This window comes from Amphibalanus amphitrite, unplaced genomic scaffold, assembly GCF_019059575.1.
Source record: "Amphibalanus amphitrite isolate SeventyFive unplaced genomic scaffold, NRLGWU_Aamphi_draft 001320F_arrow, whole genome shotgun sequence".
Classification (NCBI taxonomy): domain Eukaryota; kingdom Metazoa; phylum Arthropoda; class Thecostraca; order Balanomorpha; family Balanidae; genus Amphibalanus; species Amphibalanus amphitrite.
Genome location: NW_024882813.1, coordinates 28544 through 47731, shown reverse-complemented (window position 1 = coordinate 47731; position 19188 = coordinate 28544). Strand labels below are relative to the sequence as shown.

Genomic DNA, 19188 nt, shown 5'->3' with positions numbered 1-19188 from the left:
CTTAATATGGGCGAAAATTCAAACGCACGCGCCACGCGCAAAAGAATTCTGAGCGAGTAGCGACCGGTGTCATCAGCTAGATCGCCTTCGAAAGTCTATACCCTGAGATTTTTACGAAAATCGTTGCAGAAGTTTTACGAAATCGTTACGAAAATCGTTGACCTGACCTGAGGTCAGATCAACTCAAAATTTTCAGACATGTTGCGTAGAAGCCTTTTAGGAAAAGTCAGAAAATTTGAGCTTCCTAGCTCAACGCGTTTGGGAGAAATAACCAAAAAACCTCAGGGGGGGGGGGCTCCTGAGGCCCCCCCCCCGCCAGGAATAGGGTTAAATTGGGTATTATCGGATTTCTCTCATCACGGGCAACACGCTCGTTTTTTTTCCGCGAAGCTCTAGCTCGATCAGGGGCGAAACGGCAAGGGGGGATCCAACGGACCCTTATACGTTCGCGGCTGGAAAAACACCAATACGGGCGAGGGTTAAGCAATTACTTTCCACTAGGAGTACCTATGTGAATTGTTAGAAACATGCATCAGTATTACGACATCGTCACGTGCTGAAGCCGAAAAACTCAAGATTACATGCCTATATTTAACAAATCCGCTTAACCCTCGCCCGCACATGCCATTTTCCCATCCTAGAACGCACATGGGGGGGGGGTTGCCACCCCCCGCGCCATTTCGTTCCTGTTGGAGATAGCCAACGTGTTTGCCATAAAATGCTGGGAAGAAAACCACCCCTTCCTTGGCTCGTTTGTCCGCCATTCGCGATGGCGCAAAAAGTGTCCCAAACCGCCATTGACTTAATATGGGCGAAAATTCAAACGCACGCGCCACGCGCAAAAGAATTCTGAGCGAGTAGCGACCGGTGTCATCAGCTAGATCGCCTTCGAAAGTCTATACCCTGAGATTTTTACGAAAATCGTTGCAGAAGTTTTGGCTGGAATCAAGTTGCCCCAATTCGCGGCCAGACATGCAAAACATAGCCCGGTGAACGACTGCTCCGGTTGTTTTTCAATAGAAAAACACAATTCAAATTGTACATACTGGTACCCTAACTAAACCCTGAAGAGAAGAAATTGATCGGTCAAAAACTCTAGCTCTGGCGTGATTGCAAACTTTTCTGAGGTAGGGTCACCAAACCGCCTCTGGTGACCTGACCTGAGGTCAGATCAACTCAAAATTTTCAGACATGTTGCGTAGAAGCCTTTTAGGAAAAGTCAGAAAATTTGAGCTTCCTAGCTCAACGCGTTTGGGAGAAATAACCAAAAAACCTCAGGGGGGGGGGGGGCTCCTGAGGCCCCCCCCCCCCCGCCAGGAATAGGGTTAAATTGGGTATTATCGGATTTCTCTCATCACGGGCAACACGCTCGTTTTTTTCCGCGAAGCTCTAGCTCGATCAGGGGCGAAACGGCAAGGGGGGATCCAACGGACCCTTATACGTTCGCGGCTGGAAAAACACCAATACGGGCGAGGGTTAAGCAATTACTTTCCACTAGGAGTACCTATGTGAATTGTTAGAAACATGCATCAGTATTACGACATCGTCACGTGCTGAAGCCGAAAAACTCAAGATTACATGCCTATATTTAACAGCATATTTACGTCTGGACAACGAGTTGCGGGGAAAAGTGCTGATTGTGTTGCAGTTTTAGGAGCCGGTGATTAGGCTGGATTTTTGGGTTACTTTTTCGTTCCGATTCATGTATTACATAGTGTTTGGCTTTTGAATATTTTAGTTCTTTCAGATAAATATTACTTGCCTTACAACTTTTGTAATAACGTTTCATTTTTTTATAAGCCGACGTTCAGAGTCCTAAAAATACATCAGCACTACAATCAATGTAAACAAACAAATGGAGCACAACTTGGCTCTGTTCCAAGGCCATTTTTTAGTTTATCTGGTGGTTTTCTTGCTCTTGTACGTCGTTTTGTTGGATGTTTTGAATCCCTTAAGATTGACTTATATCATATTTAAGAAGCATGTTGACTGAAAACAATCTGAAGTATCCAGGAGGCTGACAGAGGTCCTGACTCCTGACTACTGAGCAATATCAATATCAAGTTGAACAAGTTATGAAATTTTGGTTGATAAACGCAAGTTGATCGGGCTCATATATCAGCAAGAAAAAGTAAAATTAAAAGAGCTTATTGTCCAAAACAAGCTATTATATTGCAGACCTTGGAGCAATACTGAAGAGCACGCTGAGCAGGATCATGCCAGAAAATGTTGACTGATGAGCGCATATTGATGTATTGGTATGAATATGGAATGATAACTTACAACAGCAAGATAAATTAGTGCTAACTATCAAGTTAAAATCTAGAATGAATGGACTTGGGCAGTTTTACTATGCTTAGATGCTATGCAGATTGTAATGTGCATCAGGTACTCAGTGTCTGGCAAATGAAACATGCGATCATTCCATTGCTACTGGAGGAGAAAGCTTGGATCACTAAATCCACTTTATGTTGATTTTGATGTTAATCATCATCACTGTATTTCTTGAAAAAAGGATTGTAGTAAAATTGTCAATGTGACAATCCATGCAACAATGTGATCATATTATGTGTTCATAGTCATTCGTGATAGTCATTATTGGTCCAATATACAATGGCAAAGCTCTCAGTCTCAGCGTTTCTTCCTGTGGATGGCCAGCAGTGACTCAAAGCTTAAAAGTATTAGTTTTCTTCACAGGGCTGGGATAAAAAGTACTGAGGGTAATCTTCCACCAAGGAACTCTACCTTGACATGGTATGAGATGTAGGCACAAGTAGGTACTCGTAGGTGCTCAGTTCCTATAGTCAGTAGTTGTGTATGTTTAGTCGGGTTACCTTAGATCAGATTGTTAGTTTTTTAATTTGCCAAATGTCCATAAAAATGTGACCTGAGCAATGAGCATACCTGAACCTGACTAACCTGACAGCTGACCTAACCTCAATCAGTCAGTCAACTGATCAGTCGGTCAGTCAACAGTCAACTGAGGAACTGGCTCATTGGGTGGCTGGTGTGAGACTGTGCATTTAAAGTGTTTCTTCTCTGAAGCTGCTCTGCACTGCTGTATGTCATGTTAGATGCTCAGAAAATGTGGGAAATGATTACTAAGCTACTTAAGTGCTTTGTTAATGCTCGAGACATGAACAAGTACAGATCTGCAGGGTACAGCTATGAGTTAGGTGCTAATTGCTAGGTGAGTATGTTATGTGAATGTGCTGTTCCCTGTTTGACCGTAAGTATACAAACAAGCACAGGGTCACAGTTATATTCAATCTCCACATAAACATACAACAAAAACGGCCATATAGCCTAACTCCGAACACACCACAGATAACTTAAGCCTTTGAAGGCACAAAAATGTTTTGATTAACAGGACAGGTCTACAATATATCCTCTGTCCTTGGGGGATCTTGCTGCCAAGTTGAGGTATGATGACTGAACTTCAGGATTGATCAACCTTTTCTTAGCCACTGCTTATATACGAGAAAGACCAAATGCTTGTTTGTTTTGATTTACAGGACATGTATACAATATATCCTCTGTCCTTGGGGGATCTTGCTGCCAAGTTGAGGTACGATGACTGAACTTCAGGATTGATCAACCTTTTCTTAGCCACTGCTTATAAACGAGAAAGACCAAATGCTTGTTTGTAAACTGCGTTGAAAATTTAATGATCCACCTTCAATTCTGACATGAAGGCACAAATGAAATAGTTCCCTCTCCTTTTGGAATACACAAAGCAAAATATTTAATAAATTTTAGTGGATGGACAAGAGCAATAAGTATAGCTTTCCCTCAAGTTAACTTCTGGCACTGTTGATGAATTACACTGGCGCTTATTCGCTTCATATTTTGTAACAAACGCGCTAAAACTGCAATATATCAGCACTATATGCTTCTTGACAAAATGCAATAGTAATAAAAATTTAGCCCTGGTGGCATTCATTCTTGGTGGAAACGTAATTACAAAATATTTTGTAGTAACTATTAAATTCCGGCCGAAAACAGTGCACGATTTAAAAAAGAATCATTCCAATGACGGTCCATTCTTGCGGTCCTGAAATCGCCACTATTTCCGGCCTCTCCAACGCAACTCGTTGTCCAGACGTAAATATGCTATTTAACAAATCCGCTTAACCCTCGCCCGCACCAAGGCCCTATATAGAAGGTATGCTCATTAGGCCGAAGCAGCGATTTCCGTGACGTCACAGGTACGAAGGGTCGGACGGCTGTAATGCAATCCTATGGAAAATGACCCAACTTTAGGGCTCTCCCACATAGCTGCCAACCTCGACACTAAGGTAAAAGTTATATCACATAAAAGCTCAAATCAAGACGAACAAGAAACCTATCTGACATTTTTACGTATTACTTACGGCTTAGACTCTATTCAAGTATATTCAGAGCTCTGCATTACCTCACTTTTTCTGCCGTCAATGCCACTACAAATGTCTAGTCGGCGCACGTGCGCTTGTCGAGCGGGGACCACCAGTCGGGCGATTCAGAGCTGCCGCCCAATCAGAACGCCGCAATGCCGTGACGTCATTGGTCGCACACGACACGTTACGGAGATAGGGATGAGACAGCCCTGCGCCCGCACATGCCATTTTCCCATCCTGGGTTGCAGCTGACGGTTGTGTTTACTGAAGCTCTATGTTTTTTGGCTAAAAACTTGATATTTGCTGGCATTCATACAAGTGCGCGGTATTAATACATTCCCATGATAATGTATTCAACAATACCGTTATTCTGAGGCTTATTTTCGCAGAAATAACGTTTAATAGGGACATCAAGATTTCGGCCGATGTGAAACCCGGCAGAAGTGGGTGCGGTTTTGCGTACTTTTCTGATCTCTTAAGTAGAATTGGAGGTGAGAACATATAACGTTTTGTGAAGGAAGGTACAATGAGTCATAGGCCGTAAAAAGGAAACTTATCTTCCATGGACCGATGCAAGATACGAATTCAAAAAAGGTAAAAAATTTTGATATTGTGTGCTAGAAATTCGGCTGGTAACTTCTAGAAGACCCTCTAGCCACATTTTGCCAGGAGAACGTGACATCCTTAGTAAGGGTCCTTTACTTCAGTTATCTTAAGTATTCATGAAACAGTACTGTTAATACTTGACAGGTCAGAACGGCTGTCCGCCTACAAACACTATGTTATTTGGCCCTGTTTTGAGAACATTTGTTCTGGCTATCATTGTGTGGAGATGTTTTGCCGCATCCGCAAATCAGCAACATAGTTATCTTCAGGCAGCATTTTTTTTTTTTTTGAATTTTGCATCCCGGTTGCACTAAGGCATACCGGGGAGGGGATCAGGCAGCATGGATTGCAGATGACAGGTTGCTACCTATGCTTCCAAGAGCCGCACCGTCACCAACACACAGGAGGTCCAAAAGTACTAAGATATACCTGTGCGCACTTCTCCTGGTACTGTCTGGCGACATAGAATTGAACCCAGGGCCAAACTTTCTTTTGAGTTCTGAAGGGTACTCAGATCAGAGACAAGACGATGACATGACCCGCACGGAGAACTTTGTTCTTAATCGATGGAACGCACTGAAGAAGAAAGATGAGAGTCTCAGCCGTCCTGATTACACCACAGCGAGTCATGATGGCATGCAAGTAACAATCAAGTTAAATGGTGCACTTTTTGAGGTATTCAAAAATGAATGGGACAAGTTTGAAGGGCACAAGGGAATCTTGGTAACGCACAGGAAAATGTCGCATGACCGTACAAGACTGGCAACAAAGGTTTTCATGAAAATCGAGTACGATAATCTGAAAGTAGCGATGACTTGCTACTTTACCACCTCTACCATCTTGGTTCAGTCCAGCCAAAAAGATGCAAATGGTTGGGGGGCAGCATTGAGATTTACTGCATTCTACTTAACACCCTTTCTGGATCAGCTAGTGTCTAGGTTTCAGCTACCTAAAATCCAGTCGGACTTAAAAGAAAAAATTCATCAGTCATTTTCGGAAGAGGTGGGGTCTAAGTGTGTTGTGTGCCTCTTGCCATTGACATACAGAAAACTAAGAGGCAATAAAACAGCTGGCGTCTTGTCCTGTTCAAGTGGCTCCTGCCAGAACATGTCGCACGTCGGCTGCGTCAAGGAAGAAAGGACCAAGTGGCGGTGCTCAAATCACATCAAACCGGAGCATGCCTCTTTGCGGGTATCGAACTCGGCATTACATGGGCCGGCGGCCTCCGGACAGCCCGAGGGACCGGTCACACGGCCCCCGGCGGTGACATCTGGACCGGCCTCCGGACAGCCCGAGGGACCGGTCACACTGCCCCCGACAGGAACGTCTGGCTCTACCCCTGGACAGCCCGAGGGACCGGCGATGCAGCCCCCGGCGGTGACATCTGGGCCGGCCTCCGGGCAGCCCGAGGGACCGGCGATGCAGTCCTCGGCGGTGACATCTGGGCCGGCCTCTGGACAGCCCGAGGGACCGGCGATGCGGCCCTCGGCGGTGACATCTGGGCCGGCCTCCGGACAGCCCGAGGGACCGATCACACAGCCTCCGGCGGTGACATCTGAGCCGGCCTCCGGACAGCCCGAGGGACCGGCGATGCAGCCCTCGGCGGGGACATCTGGGCCGGCCTCCGGACAGCCCGAGGTACTGGTCACACGGCCCCCGGCGGTGACATCTGGGCCGGCCTCCGGACAGCCCGAGGGGCCGGTCACACGGCTCCCGATGGGGACATCTGGGCCGGCCTCCGGACATCCCGAGGGACCGGCGATGCAGCCCTCGGCGGGGACATCTGGGCCGGCCTCCGGACAGCCCGAGGTACTGGTCACACGGCCCCCGGCGGTGACATCTGGGCCGGCCTCCGGACAGCCCGAGGGACCGGCGATGCAGCCCCTGGCGGGGACATCTGGGCCAGCCTCCGGACAGCCCGAGGGGCCGGTCACACGGCTCCCGGTGGGGACATCTGGGCCGGCCTCCGGACATCCCGAAGGACCATGGACATCTGACTCATTTAGTAGCGAAACAGGTGCTTGTCAGGTCGCTCACAAGAATGTCTGTTTTGGTCCAAGAACTGGAATCAACAATTCATGTAGTTCTGCGTACAATCCAAGCTATGATTCGAGGCCAGGCCCATCTTTTCTGGGTGTCACTAACATGGACATAATGGAAGCGATTAGGCTCCTGCAGTTCAGTGTAGACCAACTCCGAAGAGAGGTGCAGGATGTCAAAGTAAGACAGGAGGCTTTATCACAAGGGATTATATGTAGTAAACTATCTACTGCTCCTGAAAGCGTGAATTCAGTGAATGATCTATCTTGTCAACCGATGAGTAGTCCAGAGAACGGTCAAGGGGACCGCAATCCATTGACAGACAAGGTTGCTGTTCAAGCGGACATTCGCTTGAATTCTGGGAACAGATTAGGAAAGGGCCAATCTGCATCTGACCGCGATCCGAAAGTCTCCAGCGTTGAGCATAAGCAAAGAGGCAAAGGCCAAGTCATGCAACAAAAGGGGGGATCTGAGGTCATACTCTATGGAGACTCGCGGATCAAATTTATGGATAGAGCGTTTTGTGAACAAAATCGGGACAAACGAATGAGGGTGTGTTTACCAGGCGCAAGGCTACAGGACTTGTCAGACAGGCTTACTGGCGTAGTGAGTGATAGTAGTCCTAACAGTGTCCTTATCTTACATGGAGGTGTAAATGATGTTGGCAACACACGATCGGAGGAACTTATGGATACCTATAAGATGGTAATAAGTGATCTTACAAAGTCCGGGAGAAAATGCATGATTACCGGCATTTTGCCAAAAATTGGGGCCGGGATAGAATGGTCATCCAGAGCACTTGGAATCAATGAGCGAGTTAAGAGGCTATGTAAAGCAAAGAACATACGTTTCTTAGACTACTGGGATCATTTTTGGGGGAAAAGGGAACTGTACTCAATTGATGGTTATCACTTCAGCAGAGAAGGTGTGCTCCTTCTGAGCAGCCTTTATGAAAAGGAGCTACATCAGGAAAACTAGAGAAATCTACAGGTGAGGAAGACTCAAGTAATGAGGTTAAAACCTCTCTGAAGTGTTTTTATACCAATGCTCGGAGCATAAGAAATAAAATTGAGGAATTGCAAATTTACATGATTGCTGAATATCTTGATGTAGTAATTATAACAGAGTCATGGGTTAATGAGAACATGTTAGGGGATCGTTTGCAAGATTATGCCATTGCTAACTATGATCTGTTCACTTATCAAAGAAAAACAAAAGTAGGTGGTGGAATTTTAGCGTATGTGAAAAGAAACCTAAGGCCATCCGTACTAGGACATTTTAATGATAGTGGTGATGTCGAATCCCTCTGGATTGACATCTTTCCTGATGGAAGTCTCCATAGTAAAATTAGAATTGGAGCTTTCTATAGACCTCCTAATCAATCAAAGCAGGCGGAGGCGGATCTGGCCATGGTTGATGAAATAGAAAGAGGCCTAGATAAAAATACTGTCCTTTTAGGAGATTTCAATCTCCCAAAGTTGTCAAAAGAAGGAACAAGCCACAACTGGGAAACTACTCTATTCAGGGAAAATTTTGAAGAATGGTTCCTGACACAACATGTGTTGCAGGCGACCAGAAAAGATGAACTACTTGACTTGGTTCTAACTAACAATGAAAACTTAATTACAGATGTCATGGTGGGAGAATCCATTGGAAATAGTGATCATGCTATCATAAGATTCAGCATAAATTGTCGCTTGAAGAAGAAAGGTGTAAGAATGTATATTACTCCAAATTTTGCCAAGGGAGATTATGATGCAATCAGATCGTTCTTGACTTGTATGAAATGGAGCGCAATGTTTGAAGGTAAAAATGTTGACGAAATGTGGGTTGTTTTCAAAAATGTACTTACTGAGGCCCAGAAACGATTTATTCCCATGAGGAGGAGGCGGAGAGGTAAGATACCGAAACCACCTTGGTTTAATTGGTCGGTACAAAAATGTTTCAATGAGAAGAAAAAAACATATTGTGAATTTAAATCAAATCCATCTGCTGAAAAAAGGATGAGGTATTTGAAAGCCAGAAGAGCATTAAAAAGCACGATTCGTAAAACAAAGCGTGCAACAGAGATACGATTTGCTAATGAATGCGGTGGAGACCTAAAAAGATTTTTCAGTTTTTATAAGTTCAACAAACATGATGCACGAATTGGTCCGATTAGAAAGGATGGAATAATTTATCACGAAGACGCTGATAAGGCTCAGATTCTCAATGATCAATTTTCCAAAGTATTTACTGATGAGTGTCTTACAATTTACAAACATTCCCACCAATAAAAACGATGCATGCTCACAGAAGCTTACGAGCATCCCTCTTAATCATGAGGACATTCTGAAATGTTTACAGAACCTCAAAATAAATAAGACAGGTGGTCCAGATGGCATATCTGCTAGAATTTTGAAGGAAGCAGCGAAAGAGCTGTCCATGCCACTTTATATTATTTTTAAAAACTCTTTAGATACTGGTCAAATTCCTGATGATTGGAAACATGCTAACGTAGTGCCAATATTAAAAGGCGGAGACAAAACAGTGGTAGGAAATTACAGGCCAGTCAGTCTCACTTCTCTTGTATGTAAAATAATCGAAAAGATAATAAAAAAACACATACTGGCACATTTGGAGCGAGAAGCTCTTCTGTTGCCATCTCAACACGGGTTTAGAAGTGGTCGTTCATGTTTGACAAATTTATTAGATTTCCTTGAGCATGTAACAGACCTTGTAGATAGAGGTACAAATGTATCAGTAGTCTATTTAGATTTTTGTAAGGCTTTTGATAAAGTTCCCCATAGAAGATTACTAACATCATTAGAAATTCATGGACTTAGCGGGGCTTTACTCAACTGGATTGAGAGCTGGTTATTAGCACGTAAACAGAGAGTAATACTTAACGGACATGAAGCGGATTGGAAGGATGTTAGAAGTGGTGTACCTCAGGGTACGGTCCTAGCCCCTTTATTGTTTATCATTTTTGTAAATTTGATAGACTCGAAGCTAACGAGCAAACTTTGGAAGTTTGCCGATGACATTAAATTAGCTAGGGAAATTACTTCCGAAAACGACAAGAAAGCACTACAATTAGATTTGAATACTCTTCATGATTGGACTCAAGAATGGCAGATGGAATTCAATATAGAAAAATGTAAAGTCCTCCACTTGGGGGGATATGGTGATGATCTATATAACATAAATGGTGAGACACTTCGAAATGTTCATGAAGAAAAAGATTTGGGGGTTTTGATCACAGATGATTTGAAATTTAGCCGCCATTGTCAGGAGGCACGGAAAAAGGCCCTTAAGATGTTGGGAATTATAAACAGAAATGTCACTTATAAAAGTAAGGAGGTCATGAAGAGACTTTACTGTGCCTATGTTAGGCCACATTTAGAATATTGTGCACAAGCTTGCCATTCTTCTTTTAAAAAAGATGTAACATTATTAGAACGGGTTCAGAGAAAGGCAACTAGGATGGTGCGGGGCTTAGCTCAAATGAGTTACAAAGATCGACTTGTGTCACTTAACATGTTCTCGCTAAATTACCGGAGAGTAAGAGGAGATTTAATCGAACTGTTCAAGATTTACAAGGGTATTGACAAACTTGACTTTCAGAATATGTTTACAATAAATTCGCATTCTACGAGGGGTCATAAATGTAAACTGAAAAAGAAGTATACAAGAACGCGCTTAAGACAGTCTTTTTTCACCAGTAGGGTCGTAGATATTTGGAATGGCTTACCATCTTTGGTTATCGATAGTTCCTCCATCCAGCAATTCAAGAATGGAATTGATTTATTCTTTGCAGAAAGTGGTCTAGTTTTTGACACTTGAAATGAAATCTAAAACTTTTTTTTTCTTTTTTCCTTCTTTTTTATTTGTGTCGGGATATTTATGAAATGTAGTGAAAGGAGATTGTTTATCGATGTATGTGAGATATGTCTGATTCATGTGAGTATGTGCGTTGATTTACATGTGCATGTAACCTTGTTGGGCCCATGTGGCCTGTTGTTGCATGGAAATATATGTTATGTTATGTTATAGAGCTTCGCGGTATAGACCAAAAAGATTCTTTGGGAAGAGACGAATCCAATGATACCCAGTTTTACCTTCTCAGGTCAGGTCAAACTAAAAATGTTGCTGTTTTGGGTCACCATTGGATATCAAGTGCGCTGCTTATCATATACCGATGACGATACCGTTTTCTGGTGCCAAGCCAGCTAGAACCTCTTTGTAACACTACCCGACCAGAATTTTGCTGCTGAGGTCATTTCAGGTCAAGTTAGGTGAAGGTCAGTTATATGTGTCTGTATGTCTGTGTGTGTCTGTGTGTATACTGATGTGTGCACCGAGTGTTTATGTGTCCATATTACATGAAATGATGATCTGAGAAGCTTTTACCAAAAATGCAGTCAAAAAACTTCACGAAAAGTAAATTCAGCTTGCCTAAAACGCAATGATTTTAGATGACCCAGGTTGACCTTGACCCTGACCTTGACATCTGTACATCGTCGAACAACATGTTCCATGATAGGTGGGAGGTAAGACTGGCAAAAAAGGCCGAAATGAAGGTGTCAAAAGCTCACAAGGCTCATAGCCAACGCAAGATGTTGCGAATTGGCCATTTGGGTCATGACATGACCTGAAAAACAAGGTCATATCTCCGAAACCAAAAACCACAGAAACTTGAAATTATCAGTGAACATCAAGAAAGGATAGAGGAGCAGCTATACCAACAATCAGACTTCTAGCTCTAAAAATGTTGAGTGCAGAGCAGAAAGACTACCGGGGGGGGGGGGGGGCGGTGGCAGCCCCCCCCCATGTGCGGGCGAGGGTTAATAAATCCACGTACTCCGCTTAATAAAGCCACTTGGAAGTTCTCTCAAGTCCGCAGTCACGTTTCTCCATTCAAAATGTGGCATCCTACCCGCTCCTAAAGAACTGCGCTGGAGCAGCGGTCTGCAGCAGTTGGAGTTCTAAAAACAGGAGTTCAGGGCAATCAAGAGCACAATTACTGTGCATTTCAGAAAAAATGTTCCCGCAAAGCAGGGACCCTCGACTGCCTGCATGCTCGTTGGCATAGCAGGCATGACGGGGAGAGGTCGTGGATGGATATGTTGACTTAATCGCTGCGCCAGCTTTGCAGTGTGCGCTGGTCACTTTCAGGGGGACATGCCCCCGCACTACGGTTTCTACGGTCGCAGGTTCGGGGGCATGTCCAACCCTAAAACCCAAGATTACTTTACTTATAAGGTTAGTTCACTAAAGAATTTTTGCCGCCCAGGTGACGTCACATAATATGGTAGCGATTTGGTAGCCGTTTGCAAATACATAAATGACTTGCGTGAGACATTTATAATGCAAGGTATTGTTCAAGGCCGTATAGGCCGTATATAGGGTATTGTTTGTGGATTTTGCCTTAAAATAGGTAGTGATAATTGGCAAATTTGCGATTTTAGATCGGACTATTGAGGATTCAGACGACTCTAGCTTTATTTATCAGATCGCTTATAATATCACCAGGTTTTCTGTCATTATTTTCCCTTATAGTGTCTGCAATCAGAGGTTGGTTTGGCAGGTATCGCACAATGAAATTGAAATGCTGATGATTGATTACATTTTTATTCAGCTATGAATATTTTTAAATTTTGGGTTTAGCATGGCCATCAGATATGCAATAATTAGCCCTCATAACAATGCTGCATTGGCTATATTGACAAAGTGATGGTCTGAGCAATGTACACCAATTGCCTCTTTAACAGTTTTTGACATGTTTCAAATTGTAAAATCTAGTAAAATCATGCATTAGAAAAAATGTGGTAGTCGTTAAGCAAGCCCCACACTTATTTTTCCAACCAGGAAGAGGCGCTCTACCCAGAGATGCCTGCTAATCAAGTCAAACCAAACCAAACCTAACCAAACCTGGCCTAACCTTACCTACAACCTACAATCTTAAACCTACAACCTAAAACCTACCACCTTAACCTACCCACCACACTAAATCCGCACTGCACCAAGCCATTAGCCAAATCCGCTCCGCACCATGCCAAATCCGCACCAGCCGAATAAGCCCGCACCAACAAGATCTCGTCGAAGTTACCATATTTGCAGATTGGCTGCTCCAGTACTCATTCATTATTCATGGTTTCCATATGATGTTCATTATATCTTTTGCTGGATTATATGAAATTGAAATAGCTGTGCAAAATGTGCCAGACCATGTTTCTAAGTGACTTCAATGATTTAGAAGTTAGAACTTCATCACTCACTGGTCTTCTTATGTAAGGAACTGTGGGCAGCATGGGCACAGTCTAACGTAGCTAATGAACCTGCAGTTCAGCTTCAGCCTTACATTAAGGTTTCCTGAGTGTGCAATATGCATTCAAAAATAGATGTGTTTGGAGTGGACGAAGAAGGTGATGGTTCTTTGTGCTGAAAATGTTTAGTGTTGTATTCATATTTCAGCATAGTTCTTCAACTCAATTACTTGACCCATCACTCACTCATTATCTCAAGAGCACTGCTCAACAAAATGAAAATGATTTTATTGGTGCTATTAAAGTACGAACATTAAATATCATCAGCTCACCAATATTCTTCTGAATCATGTGATATTTTGTATCTCTAAATGATTTCCATTTCATAAAAGAACATACTCCACCCTTGTAACATTTATTGTACATGCCACATTGGAAATACATTCATAATGATTCATGTCACTGAAGCACTTGTGCTTGCTTATTTGTGCCTTGCGGCAGCACGACAGCTGCTCACAATGTTCTATGTTAAGGTATTAACCACAAATTATAATAGTAGACAATACTCTACTCAATTAACTAGGTACTTATTGGATGAGAGAAATGTAAAAAATGGACTCAACAAGACCATTCAACCAGGTCCCTTGCTTTGGTGATCAGTTGATTGTTCTCGTATCAAGTGAACTTCAACATTTTATGATTTTACACATTATTAATATTCACTAGAAATATTTGTGATAAAAAGACCAATACTGGCATGTTTTCTTCTCTTGAAAGGCATAACACAGCCTTTTTCACACTTCAGCCCATTATCTTGTACCTATTCAAAATGGCTCAGATACGAGTCTTCAGTTCCTTTGGTAGTGCAGTATGAGGCATACCAAGTTCCAGTGGTATTTTTGAAGCATACTATAGATCACTCGCCAAAACAATGCACCTCATAGAAATCTTGCTATTGTTAAGTGAATGTTTGCCATTCGATTTGGCCAAAATCATAATAAATTTGCATATTATTGATAGAAAATGGCGTTAGTATCTAACTTTTGCAAAAGCGGCGCAAGACGCATTTGGTAGCACTATTTTTTTCCTTCACGAGAAAAAACTTCATCGAAATTTGCAGGCCTCATCTAAAAGGCAAAATTAATGCTTGGTTCATTCGAATTCGACCTATTGAGGCCCGGTTTTGGAAAAATCAAGCCTTACTGAGTCAAATGGTATGCTTTTTATAATATTTTAGCCCTCAACCTGGGCGTCAGCCCAGCTCAAAACTCAGCCTCATTGGTATGGATCGTTATGGGGTGAAGGGATTTTTGCCGCCCACGTGACGTCACAGTAAAGGAATTCTGAGGCTCGTGAACGGGGGCTGCCTAAAACCTGCCTTTATACATTAGGCTGCATTACGAACGTCAAATTATTTGGGGTCCGGACCTCCGGGACCCCACCAGTGGTGGAGCCCCTGGTCACTTTCATTGTAATAAGCAAGGCAATGAGAAATCTTAGCCATACGCTTGTTATGCGTAGGGAACGAAACGTGCAGCTGTGATACATGCTTTTTAATGAAAATAGCTGACACCGGTTAATAAATCCACCGCTTATTAAATCCAAAACACCTTATCACCAAGGTGGATTTATTAAGCGGATTCCACTGTAATACAAATGCCATATATTTCGCACTAACAGAGGCACATGCACAACAGTTTCAAGTACAACGCATCCCACGCACCATACCCTCACACTTAACCCGCGCACCGACGGGGGGGGGGGGGGGCGGATGACCGCCCCCCCTGAGATCTCGAGAACGAAGCAAGATAGCGACAAGCGGTAAACGGCATCGGATACGCACGGCCAAGATCTACAATTTTTACTAAGGTCATTTTCAGGTCAGGTCAAAGATGACGTCACAGGGGTCGAAAAAGTCAAAATGGCGGCGCTAGATATGGAGAGTTTTTCTCGAATAACTTTCGAATTAGTCAAGATAGGAACAAACTAAGGGCATTATCGTGATCCTCTCGTCAATCCGCATCGAATGATATATATGTTGACCTCGAAAGGTCAAGGTCAAAGGTTGACCTCAGGTCGCGTGACCTCGAGGTCATCATGTATATCATTCGATGCGTCTTGACGAGCTAAACACAATGAGACCATCCACGCGTCTGCAGCTTGTTCCTGTACGGAGTTATTGGCCAAAAACCTTTGGTGACCTTTGATGACGTCACATGACCTCACAGCTGCCCAACAGCAAAACAGACCTCAAGGTAGTGAAGGTTTATCGTATATGAAGTCATGTATGGTATATGGGGCCATTCCGACCCGTTTTAGTGGTAAAAACAGGGAGTTGATTTTCCCCCCATTGACTTATAATGGGGAGGTCGCGAAATTGACCTGACCTTAGGTCACCGATATCAAAATTCCGAGATATGCAAATTGTAGCTACTAATGACCTTATAATATCCTGCGACTTTCAAAGGCCTCCGACATCTACTGTAGCTCTGGAACGGTGACAAAGTTGCAAAAAAGTGACTTGAGGTTGGGTCATTCAAAGTGACCTGGTGACCTGACCTTAAAAGGTAGGAGGTTCAAACTTGCACACCATGTGTAAAATTGATGAGGTTATAGTCATACCAAATTTCGCGGAGCTACGCGCCGCGGTTTTTCCGCTATTCGCGAAAAACCTCAGGGGAGGGAGCGGATATCCGCCCCCCCCCCCGTCGGTGCGAGGGTTAAACATCCGCCTTACGCAGTGCGATAAATTAATAACATTTTTTTCGACTTCAGTCGATCGCTGGTCATCGCTTGTCGTTAATCTAGGTCTCTTCTCAATACAACACGCTTTAACCCGCGCCCTGCTGGGGGGATGTTTGAACAGGAACACCCCCCCCCCCCTTGTGGTTTTTCGCGAAGCGCCGCCGTTTTTGGTACACCTTATCATACATCAATTCTACACATGTTGTGAAAATTTCAGACCAAGGTCATTCAAGGTCAGGTCACCAGGTCACTTGAAGTGACCTCACCTCATAAAAAGTTTCAATGTCTCTCATAGCTACACCGAGTGACCGATCGCTTTGAAACTTTTAGCGATTGCTAAGAGCAATAGCATGTACAAAATGTATATCTCAGAATTTCGATATCGATGACCTAAGGTCAGGTCAATTTTGCGACCTCCCCATTATAAGTCAACGGGAGAAAATTGAAATGCGCCTCTTTTGGACGAAAGACATTATAAACACTCCCAAACACTGAACTACAAGTGGTTTAGACACGCTGCACATGAAAATGGTGTCCGTGACCCCTGTTTATGCCCTGAGGTCATCTTAGGTCACGAATGGTGTCTAACAGTTTTTCGCAAATAACTTTTGATAGAGGCATGCTAGAGCGATGAAAACGCCTTAGATGTGTTCAGCTCGACGATACGGATCGACTGATATGCAACATGACCCTTTCCGGTCAGGTCATGACCTTGACCTGAGGTCAAATTTTCAAGTTGACCTTTCAAGGTCAAGTTATAGTTCATTCGATGCGTCTTGACGAGAGGAACACGATGCCGGTAAAAGTAAGCTCGTACATCTGGTGACCTGACCTTTGGCCTGACCAAAAAATTGACCGAAGTAATTTCCTCATTATTTTTTACACTCTTTCGAACGCCGCCTTCCGCGTATCGCTACGTGGCCCAGGAGCCGAGTTAGAAGGGGGGGGGGTGTTCAAACACCCCCCCCCCCAGCAGGGCGTGGAAATCCAGGACCCCCAGCCGGGCGCGGGTTAAATGAGCAGTGAATATGTTCACGATGCTCGCTTGGCTAGCAGAGGACAAATCAATTATCAATCAATTAGTCCGTATTTACGCCGAAGCGTATGATGAACTCTGAAAAACATTCCACTCTGACCAACGTCACTAGCAAGCATGGTTTTGATCATCACATTTTCACCCGACGTCAGTCGCCTATAAAATACAAGCTGTCTACCTTCAACAAGCATTGGGAAGGTCAGCAGTTCGTAAGCATGGCATAGTGGATGGTTCCTAAATGATGTTGGTAGCCTAAGGAACTTGTCGATTGTGTATCAAGTTTTGGGATGTACACGCCTCTTCATTTTTTGGGGGGTTTTCGATTTTTAGAGTCGCTTTTTCGCTTTTAGTCGTGTTTTCTATTTTTCGCGTCGCTTTTTCCAGCTGCTGATTTCGTTTTTTCAGTTTCACTGCCGTGGAGCTACACTTATGTTACCGGGTGTCCCACAATAACCTACCACACTGTGAAGCTAAATAGAAGACCATATGTTTTGTTAATGACGTACATTTTAGGTGCACTTGACTCGGCATTCTTTGCTATTTTATTTGACATGTTACTTTGCCCCCCCCTTTGCCCTTTGCCCCCCCCCGCAACAGGACGTGGAACCTGCCAGACCTCAACGGGGCGCGAGTTTTTAAAATTTATTATTAAATTTTAAAAACTCGCGGGGCGCGGTTTTATTAAAATCTTCGTGGGGAAGTTTTTCGGGACACCCTGTAATTTCTTTGATTCATATCGTAGCGTCTGCGTTGAAACATCGTGGGGCTTGTGTTCCCATGAACGGACTGTTTCCTGAGTGCAGCCCCTTCCGTCCCTGTGAAAACGATCGCCCGTTGGCAGTGCCGGGCCCGCCGGCCGACATAAAGCTGGTCTCCCTGTCGCCCACGTCCATGCTGGTGTCGTGGCTACCCCCGAGGGAGCCGCGCGGACCCATTCTGCGCTACCTGGTCTACCAGCGCAAACAGGCCACTAACAAAGAGGTGAGGCAATGGCAAACATATCCCTAACAAACAGGTGAGTCATACCTAACTCAAAAAACACATACTGGCACATTTGGAGCGAGAAGACCTTCTGCTGCCATCTCAACATGGGTTTGGAAGCTCATGTTTGACAAATTTATTAGATTTCCTTGAGTATGTAACAGACCTTGTAGATAGAGGTAAAAATGTACCAATGGTCTACTTAGATTTTTGTAAGGCTTTTGATAAAGTTCCCCACAGACGATTACTAACTTCATTAGAAATTCATGGACTGAGCGGGTCTCTACTTAACTGGATTGAGAGCTGGTTATTAGCACGTAAACAGAGACTAGAGAGTAATACTTAACGGACACGAAACGAATTGGTAGGATGTTAGAAGTGGTGTACCTCGAGGTACAGTCCTAGCCCCTTTATTGTTCATCATTTTTGTAAATTTGATAGACTCGAAGCTAACAAGCAAACTTTGGAAGTTTGCCGATGACATTAACCCGCGCCCCACTGGGGGGGGGGGGGCTATTTATAGCCCCCCCCCCCTCCCGTTTTTCTGCAATAACTTCCAAACCGCTTGACGGATCGACGCCAAACTTACAGTACCTTTGGCTGCATCAATTTGACACCTTGTGTCAAAATTTGAACTTCGTAGCTACCATAGGTCGGCCGGAAATGACGTCAGAGTGACGTCATGTTCGGCCGATTTCGACGCAAAACATTGAACCACGGCAATCGCTCCCAAGAGCTCAGTTTTTAAGCTAGAACCAATTTCTTTGCATGAAAGGACTCAAAATTGACCGCGCTATCAAACTGCTATCTCGAATTTTCAAAATTTTGAAAATTTCGAAAATTTGATATAATAATATTCAAAATATGTATTTTTATATTTTTTTTCAAAAAGTTTTTGACTTTTCGAAAAAACCGGAATATATGTGACAGAACGCTTGATTATGACTAACTCTAGCAAGTTTTAGCTAAATATCTTCAAAAATGGCCAAGTTATGCGCATTATTGCAAAAAATTCACAATTATTAATTTTTCAAATCAATTTTTCAGTACGTATTTGACATCGTACACCAATATAAATGGCACCATCGTGTTTCTGAGCTCAAACTGCATCCAATAGACACCTTTTTTTGAAAAAATTTAACTTCAAAATTTGACC

At 43.5% G+C, this 19188-nt stretch overlaps 1 protein-coding gene across 1 annotated transcript; it reads left to right on the top strand.

Annotated features, from left to right (window-relative positions):
* The first annotated feature begins 6089 nt into the window (after positions 1–6089).
* Positions 6090–18059, top strand: LOC122372132 (proline-rich protein 2-like). Its single transcript, XM_043349013.1, has 2 exons — positions 6090–6999; positions 17893–18059. Exons 1-2 carry the CDS (start codon positions 6090–6092, stop codon positions 18057–18059), a joined length of 1077 nt encoding a protein of 358 aa, XP_043204948.1.
* The last annotated feature ends 1129 nt before the right edge of the window (positions 18060–19188 follow it).

Coding starts and splice junctions, on each gene's coding strand:
- LOC122372132 (XM_043349013.1), top strand. CDS start 6,090: ATGTCGCACGTCGGCTGCGTCAAGGAAGAAAGGACCAAGTGGCGGTGC. Junction 7,000..17,892: donor CTCATTTAGTAGCGAAACAG/GTGCTTGTCAGG, acceptor GCCCGTTGGCAG/TGCCGGGCCCGCCGGCCGAC.